General features: G+C 39.9%; 1 protein-coding gene across 2 annotated transcripts in view; it reads right to left on the bottom strand.

Moving 5' to 3' along the window:
• The window catches only part of gas7a (growth arrest-specific 7a), a 38,150-nt gene that overhangs the window by 24,112 nt on the left and 555 nt on the right, over positions 1-13,483 (bottom strand). The window contains exon 2 of one of the 2 annotated variants that reach the window (XM_077211674.1): positions 9,744-9,812. In XM_077211674.1, the coding sequence (XP_077067789.1) occupies positions 9,744-9,812 (69 nt within the window). Of the gene's footprint in view, positions 1-9,743; positions 11,854-13,483 lie in introns of those variants that run through there. The other variant, XM_077211673.1, reaches the window with a different exon arrangement.

The raw sequence follows: 13,483 nt of genomic DNA, 5'->3' as shown, positions 1-13,483 counted from the left end.
ATTTAAAATATATTGACTTTAACAATATCTGGGTTTGATTTTCTCACAGTTTTAGAGTAAAAAAAAATGTTGTGAAAAAAAAATGTTTTGAAAAAAAAAATATATATATAAAATAGTGTTTTTTGTACATTTTTCATAACAATAAACTTCTAAACAATAATCTGCCAAGTGCTCTATTTAAAAAATAGTATAAACTCAAATAAACCAGGCAAGCAGGGACCCACACTTAAAATAAAAGGCCCAACATTTTGGGGTTAAAATATTTTAATGATACTCATTACCTACGTAAATCTGACACGTCTTTACATGGTTTACATGTCCATCCATTTACCGCAAAATCTAAATCAACTGTATGTTATTGCATGCTATGACAACACTTCTGCAGTGCTTAGTAGCAAATATTTCATGTTTTGAGAGACAATAAAATGGCTGGACTCTAGCACAATATGCAGGTATGCAAGTACACCATTCCACTCAAAACACAGCCAGAGATTTGCTCACAACCACTAAACAAGTTGTTCAGAGTTAGATTACTGCAAAACAATCACATACAGAACTGCAGTTATGTGCACTCATAAAGTGTTTGCGTATACACTCTAGGGTCCATGGCGTCTCCAATTAGCCTGTAAGCACTGCAATTATGTAATGCTCACCATCTGTACCGCCTCCCTGCCACTGCCAAACAGGATGTGCTCCCTACCATAGCCCTTCGGTGCCACACACACACACAAACACACACGCGCACACACACACACACACACACACTCTCAAATACTCCACTGTAAACAAATTAGTCTTGCCCTCTTGTGAGCAAGATATTTTCCAAAGTTATGTCAATTATTAAGAACTTTGATTTAACACACTAATGTCATAAAACTCAATCAAGGCTGAGCAATTTTATAGTATTATTTTAATAATTTAATTTGTAAAGGTTACTACAGAACTTTCAAAAATGCAACCTCAGGAATAAAGTAACCACCATACAGTAGACACTGGAGGACCACTGTTTTTCAAAAAAAAAAAAACACAGTTCTATTAATATGTGGTCTTGCAAACTAGCAGTAGTTACGTATTGTTAACAGTCCTATTCGCTATAATTACATCAACCCTGTTACATTAAATTTGGCATCAATATTTTCAAAACATAAACTACATTTTGATAGTATAACCCTTTGTGTAATTAGGCACATTGTAATAAAAAAAATAATACATAAACAAAATAATAAATTGCACATTGTAATTGATATATAAATATATATATATTATATCTCATATTATATAAATGTAAGAATATATATTACTACATTTATCCTTCAAAACATGCTTTATGCAGTTACAATGTTGCATTCAAAATATGTCAGAGTTAAAGGTCGTTGCAAAAAAGCTAATATCAGCCTAAGCTACCAAATATCAGCAAATAGCAAAAATATGCACAAATATGATCATTATTAATATAAAATTATTTACAATATTATTGTGCAAACGAAAAAATTAAAAGGCAATTTTTTTTATGTTTTCCCCATGTAGGTAGAATTAGATAGTAATTAAATTATATATTTAAATATTTAAATGTTATATAATGGTGATAAGTTGTGAAGACATACAAATTGGCTAATATTCCAATGTAAAAAAAAAAATATTTAAAAATTATATATATATATATATATATATAATTGCAAATTTTTATCTCACAAGTCTGACATTAGCAATTAACTTTTTTTTTTTATTCTGTGACAAACAAGCTGAACTACAAACTTTAGAAAATACGTTTATATTTATAATTTGGAATACACACTAATATTGATATCTACCCGTTCCCTGACTTATAGCCAGAAGGACAAAATGCACAGAATGCTGGATAATATGTTTTTCAGAGGACTATCAGAGCAAGTCTTGATGAATAATGACTTTTTTATCTTGTCTCAGCAAAGCATCTCTGAATGCTAACTCCTCGACTGCATCAGCAGCGTTTAGGTCTACAGCACTTGCACAGAAGGAAAAGATTGCGCAATGCAAATTGAGTAATTTTGAGCACAAAGACACACACACACACACACGCACGCACACTCACACATAAAGAACGCAATTATGATCAAGACATTCAATATAGGGACCACCATATATATGCACGGTGATAAGACCATATCTCTCACCCCAGACACATCCTAATCTGTTGCCGTTTGAGCTGATTTACTCATTCGTGCCTCGTCACTTTGTTCATTTCATGCCTGGAAGATCCCTCTGATTGTCGTGGCCACTAGATCTTCCTTTACAGTGCCGCCACATCTATCAATCCTGTTGTTTATCGTAGCATCTCATCCTCCACCAAATGAGACCATTCATCAGATTCAGGTCCATCTCCTCTGCTTATAACTCAGCGAGGTGATACGTCATTATCAGGAGCTTATTGCATCCTCTGTCCACACTGAAATACATCCCCCTCCATATACTTTTTTTCATCTGGGCTGATGTAAGGTCTGTTCACATCCACCAAATATGAAACTTTAATCACCATTTGGGACACCGGACTCTGCATTAGTGCAGGTAGGGCTGTTACTCTTGATATTGTAGTAAACTAATTTGGATGAGGGCCGCAGTTATTTCAATCACGGGCTGTGAGAGGCAATGCTGGATTTTTCAGCAGGGTCACCCAAAACTTTATATTTTGTCATCATTTACTCACTCACGTCATCTTTTCTTCACAACAACATTCTACGCCACTGACTTTCGTTGGTTGAACAAAAAACAAAATAAAGCAAAGCAAAACCAAACTGTCAAACAAAACAAAAGAAACAAAAACATTCAAAATGTAAAACATACAACAACACATAAAATAAAACAAAGCAAAAAAAGGAATACAATGCAAATGTAAAATGAAACAAATGTAAAACAAAACACAAAGCGCAAAATGTAAAACAAAAAAACAAAAACAAATGTAAAACAAAGCACAAAGCATAAAAAAAAAAACTTCAATCACAAACATTCTTCAATGTCTTTTTTTTAATGTTCCACAGAAGAAAGTAAGTCATACAGGTTTATGTGACATGAGGGTGAGTAAATGATGAGATAATTTACATTTTGGGGTGAACTATCCCTTTAAGAGTTAAATAGCTTATCTTTGTTGAATTCCATATGAAAACTTTCTAGACAGAGCAGTAATCATTGCCTTTAAGTCAGGAGTTTAGAAATAAACCACAACACTTGGCAAGCAATGTGTTTATAACTCTATAATAACTCATGGTAATGGAATATGCTTTTCTGTGTGTGTGTGTGTGTGTGTGTGTGTGTGTGTGTGTGTGTGTGTGTGTGTGTGTGTGTGTGTGTGTGTGTGTGTGTGTGTGTGTGTGTGTGTGTGTGTGTGTGTGTGTGTGTGTGTGTGTGTGTGTGTGTGTGTGTGTGTGTGTGTGTGTGTGCGCGCGCGCGTGTGTGTATGTGCTCGTGAAGGGAGAGGTAAAAAATGGACGCACTATTTGTTTGGGTAAGCAGAATGTTTGTGCCCACCGTATGTCTGGCACCGGCCCATGAACCCACTGCCCTACTCTCTTTTAATGCAGTAATGAACACGGTTGCTGGAAACCAAACATTTCTGCTGAGCAGCCACAAATGTCACCGACCTAATGATAGCATGCAGCAGGCATGAGGGACAAAAAATCACCAGGCAAGCAAACAAATAAATCTACAAAACACAAATCTAGTCAGCTTCACTCCAACATCCATCCATCCATACATACATACAGAGATCTCAACCGCTGCTCAGACTGTAGGGTCCTCAGCTTCTGTTGCTAAGCGACAAATTGCTTTTCCTGTAAGGACATTTTCCCCCATTACAAAACAATATTTGTGCAATACCAATAATGGATGACATCATTTCTAAGTGCAAAACATTTCCACAAACAAACATGTCTCAAATTGGGTCTCCAGATATTTCTAGTTCACGATATGCAGTTGTTTAGAAGCGCATTCACTACGACCAGCTATTGACAGCTACCTATTATTTCAAGCGCAGGAATGTGCATCAAGGACTGAGAGCCAGCGGGGATCAATCAGCCAAACTGACATGCTTTTCGTTCCACATTAGTGATACTTTGAAGATACTGAAGGTGAGCAAAAGGTGAAAGCTTCTAGGCCTGCTTGCTTTTGAATAACCTCACGCTATTGATTCAACATGTCTCCAATTCAGTGGTTGTCATGGAGAATCGCTTGTGTGTTTCGAGTGAGCTAAAAATACCTTGTAATATGTACAGAAATCCATATATATGCATTACACTTCTAGTGATGTGCTTTGTACTATTGTATTTCTTGTCAAATTTTAGATAAATGGTACATTTCAGCTAAATAAAAATGTGTCATGGTTCAATGATTGTATCATATGAGTAGCACTAGAGTATTCACCATTATGCAGTTTGATTGCCATAGTCATATATTTCATGGTATTTAAGTGGTGCATATATTGATTATTCAATTGGACAGCACTTATACGTGTGTGTGTGTGTGTGTGCGTGCGTGCGTGCGTGCGTGCATGCGTGCGTGCGCGCGCATATACATATATGGATAATCCATCGTATAACAGACTGCACACTATTTAAATATACTGTTTTAATATAATTTAAAATGTAATTCATTCTTGTGATCAAAGCTGAATTTTCAGCATCATTACTCCAGTATTCAGTGTTTCATGATCCTTCAGAATCATTCTGAAGATGATTTGATACTCAGTTATTATCCATGTTGGAAACAGTTGTGCTGTTTAATGTTTGTTTGTTTTGGAACCTGTGATACTTTTTTTCAGGAATAAAAAAAGAACAGCATTTGTTCAAAACAGAAAACTTTTCTAAAAATATAAATCTTTACTATCCCTTTTTAACACCACATCTATGCTGAATAAAAGTGTTAATTTATTTAAAAAAAAGAAAGAAAAAAATTACAGACCCCAAACTTTTGAAGGGTATTGTTTATTGTTACAAAATATTTCTGTTTTAAATAAATGCTGTTCTTTTTTTATTATTATTCAACAAAGAATCCTGAAAAAAGCATCACAAGTTATTAAAAAATATTAAGCAGCACAACTATTTACAATATTGATAAAAAATCATCACATTAGAATGATTTCTGAAGGATCATGTGATACTGAAGACTGAGTAATGATGCTGAAAATTCAGCTATGATCACTTAAAGCATATTAACATAGAAAACATCTCAGGTTACGTCTGTAACCCTTGTACCCTGAGAAGGGAACGAGACACTGCATCGTTAGAAATGGCTCTTTGGGGACGCTCCCTAAGAGTACGCCTCTGAAGTATGAATGAAACCATTCCAATCCTGATTGGTGTTGTATCATGACGTAACGTGACGGCATACTAGTAAGTATAAAATGACGCCGACACACACACACGTTAGCCTCGCAATGAAGCAAGCCGCTCCCAGGCATGAAAGGGCATGGCAAGGTGTCTCGTTCCCTTCTCGGGGAACAAGAGTTACAGACGTAACCAGAGACGTTCCCTTTCGAGGGAACTCGCACTGCGTCTTTAGAAACGACTCTTTGGGGAACGAATGCCCACTATGCAACACACCAAATATGCCTGCCCTAGTGTGAAACCGTCACAGGCACAAGCTAGGACGAGAGCACTCGGCATGTTGGGGAGGTGCAGACTATAAAACCTGATAAAAGTGTGTGGGGTAGCCCAACCGGCTACCTCACAGATCTCCTGGAGGGGCACTCCCGAGTACAGGGCCCTGGAGGACGCCATGCCCCTAGTGGAATGAGCCCTCACAGCCAAAGGTGAAGGCAGATTGTGCCCCTTGTAGGCCGAGGCAATAGCCTGTACAATCCAATTGCTAATTGTTTGTTTGGATGCAGGGAGCCCCTTCTTAGGTGACCCAAAACACACCGACAGTTGGTCCAACCTCCTCCAAGAAGAGGACCTCTCAAGGTAAATACTCAGTGCTCTGACAAGACCTGCAGGACTGTAGGCCATGCCATACTGGAAGGCACCTTGGTCACATAGCCAGGTCTCGGAGGCAAGATGGCCTTAACTCTTCCCGGAGCAAACTCCAAGCAAGCTGGCGATATTGCCAGGGCCTGGAGATCTCCCACCCTCTTAAGCGAGGTAATGGCTAGGAGAAAAGCCATCTTAAGCGTCAGGTCCTTAACTGGTTCAAAGGGGGCCAGGCATAACCCTTCAAGAACCACAGCAAGGTCCCAGGTAGGAACTCTGGTCCTGGTCATCGGTCTCATCCTCCATGTACCACAGAGAAAATTTATGACCAGCTGGTGCCTCCCTAGAGGCCCGTCTAACTCATATTCTCTACACCAAATGGAAAATACATTCCACTTTAGGCCATATAATCCCCTAGTGGAAGGAGCTCTGGAACAAAGTATGGTCTCGACCACTCCGGCTGAGAGGCCAGCATCTATGTACTGAACCCCCTAATGGGGCCAGACCCACAGCTTCCACCGCTCCGGGCGAGGGTGGAATATCGTGCCTTCCGCCTGAGACAGTAGATCCCTCCTCAGAGGAATCTGCCATGGCGGGCCTATCAGGAGTGCTATAATGTCTGAGAACCATACTCGGGCCGGCCAAAATGGGGCTACTAGAAGTAGACTGACTCCATCTCGACGGACCCTCTTCAGAACTCCCGGGAGCAGAGCGATCGGGGGAAATGTGTACAAGCGTAGCCTCGGCCACACCTGTATCATGGCATTCAACCCCAGTGGGGCTGGATGTGTGAGAGAAAACCACAATGGACAGTGGGACGTCTCTCGAGACGCAAACAGATCCACTTCCACTGGGCTGAACCTCTCCCATATAGACTTCACTACATCTGGGTGAAGTCTCCATTCCCCGGGCCCAGCCCCTGCCTCGACAGGATGTCTGCTCCCTGATTCTAAACCCCCGGGACATACATTTCTCTGAAGGGCTACAGATTCCCTTGGGACCAGAAGAGGATCTGGTGCACTAGTCTAGATAGAGGGCACGATCTGAGTCCCCCCTGTCGATTCAGATAAGTGAACTCCAACGTATTGTCCGACCGTATCAGGATGTGGTAGCCTTTGATGTCTGGGAGGAAGCTCCTCAGAGCCCAATATCTCTAGGCAGTTTATATGCCGAGAGCGATGATGGTCCTGCCACAACCGAAGTCTGTATCCTAATTTTATTATACGGAGGACCCATGCAGATATGTTGGGTAGGCATTGCCACGCTTCTACAAAATCTACTAGATCTACTTATACTAATCTAATCTACCGCCTCGATGCTTAGCACATCCACTTCCTTAGAAGCAGACAGCTCGAGCACCGGGCCCTCGTCACGGGCAGAAGAAGCCGCAGCGCGGGCTTCTGCACCATGACCGAGAGCCTCAGAACCTTCAGATGAAGAATGAGAAAGTGCAGCAGCAGTCTCATTCTCATCTGCAACATCCCTTTGTGAACCCCACGATCTGAGTCGCCACGCTGCCTCAACACACGTGGGACCTGAACTGTGGGGAATGCGAGCTTGGCCATCTTCATTAAAAATAGCCAGACAAGAGCGCAGCACTCTGATAGGAAGTGCTTCACAATGACCACTAGCAGCCCCCTCAAGAGCTGCCTCGGCGTGCTGCACTCCCAAACAATTCACACACAACTAATGCGTGTCCCCACCAGTTAGGAATCTAGGGCAGAGGTGTACACATCGTCTGAATTTTTTACTCGCCATAATGATACTTTTTAAATGCCTGATATGAGACAGACAACACCGAATAGTATACCCAGTAGAAAACAACAGAGAGACGTGTGTGTGTCGACGTCATTTTATACTTCCGGGTATGCCGCCACATGTTACGTCATGACGCAACACCAATCAGGATTTGAATAGTTTCATGCATACTTCAGAGGGAGTTCCCTCGAAAGGGAACCATTATTTTAAATTGTGATAATATTTTCTGTATTTTTTTTCTGTATTTTTGATCAAATAAATGCAGCCTTGATGATCATAAGATACTTCTTGTACAGCCAGCTGGTCATAATAAAAAAGCATTCAACCCTTGATCAAGACCCTTCTTATTACCCTATAGGGGATTATTTTACGATAATGACTGTAGCTACATTATCCCTTCTGCTTCAATAAGCGAACAGACTTCCTTTGTTAGAGGAAAATACACCTTTATTAACGCACACCAGTATGAATACTAGAGCAGTCTTACACCTGCCGCTAAAACTGCAGCATACTAAACACACTGCATGCTGCCTCTCTGAACAAACAGTGACAGGATGAATGACAGCTTTCTTTCATTCATCCCATCTCGCTGTCTTTCTTTTTCTCTCTTTGTGTGTATATTTTTTTCAACACCCATTAGTCAGTACTATTGCCTTTGTCACCATGGAAACTGGACTAGCCATGACTTCCCCGGTTCTCTAGTTCCCTCTCTCTGGTGGGCGGTCTCTCTCGTCTGACGGACACCTCACCTGCCCTATACACACACACACACCAGAATTATCTGTACATCTCTCACACTACAGGTTACATAACACTAACCAACCCAAGCCTGCCATACACAGAATCATTGAATGTTAATGTAAATATATACTGTAGAGGTGCCAGACATCACCTCTGACTATCAGTGTGTTTTCATGAGAGTTACCCATCAAAAATATCTCCCAGGCAGCTACACACTCTCAAAGTGGATGTTAGGGCTTATTCAGAAGTGAAGGACTTCCTGCGAGAGCTCTGGTGTGAATAAATCAGTGTTGTGAGTTGACCTGCAGTGGCATGCGGCTGCAACATCTGACCTTCTGTGCGCTGCTTTATGAACCATATCTGTGTTTCTAAATGCACTGCAACACAACTAGTTTCTCGACAGCTTTGGCTTCCCATGAAATCCAAAGCACATCAGTAGTGTGAGCCTTATGCAACGTTTCCAGGTGAAGCTGGATCAAAGCAGGGTTCGAAAACAGCTGCAAAGCCACGTCTCCGCACTCACACTGCATACATAATTTGAAAAGAACTGTCGCGTCTTCGAGCGCCGCGTTCATGCTAGAGATTCCCACTGTTGAGCATCAGCCATGTCACACAACAGAGCGTTTGCACAGCTTGTGTTGGCATTCAAAATACTCTCTTCCTTGGAGTGGTTGAATGCTGGTCAAGAACATTTGGAATAGCAAAAGGTATCTTGAGAAGTGGGAAAATGTAATGCATGTGCAAGAAGGAAAAAACACAGAGTGGTTTTTAAAAAGTGTTTTTTCCACTCCGTTTTATTCAATTTGTCTCCATTCAAAGCAGTTCCCGGGGCAGTCCCATCATAGCAAATAATCTGGGAATGATTATTTGAATGAAAGCGTCCATGTTGGTGAATCCTTTAAAACATGGTATTGCAAACAGTGGTGATGTAATCCAGTAGTCATAGTGCATCTTCAGACTCTCAGGAGCGCACACACAAACTTCCAGCACAATCACATTTATGAAACACACACACACATACACACACACACACACACACACACAGGCGTAGCAGTGAAAAGAGTGGCACAAACACTTAGCAGATGTTTCACATCTGTGAAACACTTCAGGGAAACACTGATTTGTATTCCCAGTGGCCAGTTCTGCAAAACACGCACATCCTGACTCTTTCTAATCGACGTTATGATTAAAGCTAATAAATCAAGTGACTGATGGAAATAAGAGCATATAGAGCATCTCATATATATGTCTGCTTGACAGCAGTGTAAGTGTATAGGTGTCTGTGTGTTATCAATTGTCAATACTCACAGTGATTTTGGTCTCCTTGATCTCCTTCTCCTTATTCTGCCTCCTGGCCGGGGACGTGGACCCTGGGCTCTGGGGGGACAGACAGGAGGCATCATCAAAACTGCCCTCCGCATCAAAGCTTTCCTCCATCTCCATTGATCCGTGCCTCCTCACTTTCTCTCGCTGGCTCACTCTTTTTGCACTCTTTTCGCTCGACTCCCGCGTGCAGTCTGACTGCCGGGCTCTGTTGCTGTGGCAAGCGATGCAGAGTGGAGCGTGTGTGGTGGGGGGGTGGGGGTCTCAGGGGGAGGGGGGTCGTGGAAGCGTGACGGAGTGAGAGGGAGTGAGAGACATAGGCAGAAAGAGTAGGTGAGGTACACAAGGCTTCAATAACAGTTAAAAGGGCACATGGTCAACAGAAAAGAGGGTGCATCTCATGAAACCTGACAAGAACACGTCCAGGTCATATTTTACCCCAAAATTTTAATAATGTGCTTTTTTTGTTTTGCTTTTCTTTTTTAGGGGCTTGCTTAACCATTTAATGTATGAATTATGACAATCTCAGTCGGGATTTATTTTTTTGTTCTTATGTGTTTTTAATGCTCTTAGTGCATGGAAAACATTTTTTTTTTACACATATACAAAACAGATGCGTTTTTGGTTTTAACTGAGGAGATACCATAATAAACATAATACAGTAATAGCACAGCAATACTGTGCGTATTTAACAAACCAATGAATAAAGTGATATAAAATCATGTGAAAACTATAAAATACATACAAAAATATATATAATACAGCTTCAATTATTGAGTTTGTTTCCGTTCGACCAGCAGACAAAGGACTTTGCGTGTCTTTGATATCAGAAAATAAGGAGATGATTCCATCAAAGATCTCTACGACCTGTCAATATACAACTCTGTGGAAACCCAAATCAGATACTATATAAAACACTCACGCCCCAAACCCCCAAATCCAAGTCTACCGGAGTATGTAGATTTACCCTTATTAGCTGCTAATTCTGATTATGTTCAAAATGCACATATTTCTTCCTTAGAAAAACTCAGACTGAAATCTCCTTTGATCTATTGATGTTTTCAGACTTTGTAAAAACTAGCAATCAGGTGTTTTCAATCTCATCTGAAATGAGCAGTGTTGGAGGTAACGCATTACAAGTAACATGCATAACATAATCAGATTACTTTTTGATGTAACGAGTAAAGTAACACATTACAAGTAATGTGCATTACGTAATGAGATTACTTTTTTTATGTAACTGCGAATTACAATCTAATAACACAAGTGACCCTGAATCACAAAACACAAGGTACATTTTTTTGAAATTGAGGTTTATACAGTATCTGAAAGCTGAATAAATAGGCTTTCCATTGATGTATGGTTTGTTATAATAGGACAATATTTGGCCGAGATACAAATTTGAAAATCTGAAATCTGAGGGTGCAAAAAAATCAAAACATTGAGAAAATCGCCTTTAAAGTTGTCCATTATGTTCGCAAATGTGTTGCATTCACTCACAAATTTTTTTTTTTTATATATTTACGGTAGGAAAGCATGAAACATGATCTTTACTTAAAGGTACTCTAAGCGATGTCACATGTTTTTAGGCAGAATTTTTTTTTGTCACATACAGCAAACATCTCCTCACTAACCGCTAGCTGCCTGTCCCCTGAACACACTGTAAAAAAACGCAGTCCCTGTAGACACCCCAGGCTCCACAAACGGCAACAAAAACAAACTGGTCCAACCTTGACCACGAAACATAACAAACAGTTTTCCAGCCAATAACCGACAAGAATTATTTGGGGGTTAAGGTTAGTGCCCGTGCAACAGAAGGGAGGGGGAGGGAGGGTCGAGCAAGCCTAGGTTTTGTTTGATAATACTTTGAACGTCAACAAGAAGTGACGTCACCTTTACTATCCTAAAGATTTTTGGCATAAAAGAAAAATCGATAATTTTGACCTGTACAATGTATTATTGGCTATTGCCAAAAATATACCCGTGCTACTTGTGACTATTTTTGAGATCCAGGGTCACAAATACATTTATTTACAGCCAAAACAGTTAATGCGGATGAAGTATTTTCAAGAACAACAGTCACAGTAATAGTATGAATTGTAGCTGAAATATAGCTAGTGATGCATGATGTCCAATTTAGTGGACAGATGATTAATCAGAATTTCCTCCCAATCTAAAATCAATATTTGGAAAATTTAACAATGATATGACTTGATTAGATGTTAGTTGATGCTACAACATTTTGTTTTGCCTGCAAGAGTCTCGTAGGATAGAAGGAATGGATTGATTTTTCCAGAGAAACTTGGCATTTCTGACTGGCCGTCGGCCATCTTGTATTTTTAGTAACAAAGGCTTGCCACTTGGTGGCAGTGTATAGGATGCACTAGAGTCCACTATGGAAGTGGGTTTGCAACTACACCATCAAAACCCATGCATACGCAAGAAAATGTTTTTTGAATACCTGTCCACTGTAGTGACCTATGCTTAAAAGGGTAAAAAAAAAGACAACCTGTTTTTTGGACTATTAAAATTTGTATTTCTAAATACTGCATTAATGCTGAAATCAATTCCAATTTTTATGGCACATTTTCTACTATAATAAAAATCTAAGTAAAAATAAAAATCTAATTTGTTTTCCAAATGTAAGTTTAATTACAATTTTGGGGGAAATATGATTATTATCATGTAAACAAAGTCACAGTGAATAATTAAATAAATAAATAAATAAATCAAAATATATAAAAGATGATAAAACAAATATACTTTTTTTCTCTTAATTCTGGGGTAAAATATTGGCTGGACATTTCTTTTGTGAAATTCACTCAAGAAGATAAAAACAGACAACCAAAGTTTTTGTCCTCTAAAAAGAGTCTTACATGAGAGACACATACTATGGAGAACAGCTGAGAAAACTGCTCTTAGTGGTTGTTAGCATGCTGTCATGCGGTTGCTAGGGAGTTCAGGGTGGTTGCTAGGCGGTTGTTTACTGGTCCAAGTCAAAAGGGTCCACCCCCAAGTCTCTATGATATTCTAGTCTTTAGAGATGACTCGGGTCTCTTTTTCAGGGTAATTCTGTTTTTTTTTTTCACCAGTTTGATTGCATTCCAGGCAAAAAGATCATCATATGTCTTAGAAATGTAATAACACACATCCCCTCAACAATCTACATAATAGAGGTATCATTCACAGTATAAATGGTGTGAAGTGAGCAGTGAACCAAAGATCATAAAGCAATAGCAATAGGGATGTGTCTCAGCAAACACCACTAATTTAAATAATAATATTAATAACAAACAAAAAAAGGTTAAAAATAAGGAGAGAAAAATTATAGGAGGCAAACGATTTACCGAAACAGAACCAAACCCCCTTCCTTCTGTACAACGTACGTGTGCTTGAGCAGAGAGGAGGGGAGGAGAGAGAGGGAGGAGGGGAGAAATGGGGCTAATTATCATTGGAGGTAAGCTTCAAACAACAGCATGCTGTCAGACAAGAAAAAAAACACATGACCTGCGAAAACAAAGCATTTCTCACCGCCGTGTGTGTGTGAGCTTATCTTTCACACTGGCTGATGCTTCAAGGTATCTGTATTCATTTTGCATCAGTATTAGTGCTTCGAGAGAGGTGCGTGTGTGTGTGTGTGTGTGTGTGTGTGTGTGTGTGTGTGTGTGTGTGTGTGTGTGTGTGTGTGTGTGTGTGTGTGTGTGTCCAAAGCTGGTGAGTGCAAG

Source organism: Siphateles boraxobius, unplaced genomic scaffold (genome assembly GCF_051911475.1).
Source record: "Siphateles boraxobius isolate OS27281-9 unplaced genomic scaffold, OSU_SipBor_1 66, whole genome shotgun sequence".
Classification (NCBI taxonomy): domain Eukaryota; kingdom Metazoa; phylum Chordata; class Actinopteri; order Cypriniformes; family Leuciscidae; genus Siphateles; species Siphateles boraxobius.
Note: the sequence above shows the minus strand (reverse complement) of the source record. Positions and strands in the feature narration are given on the sequence as shown.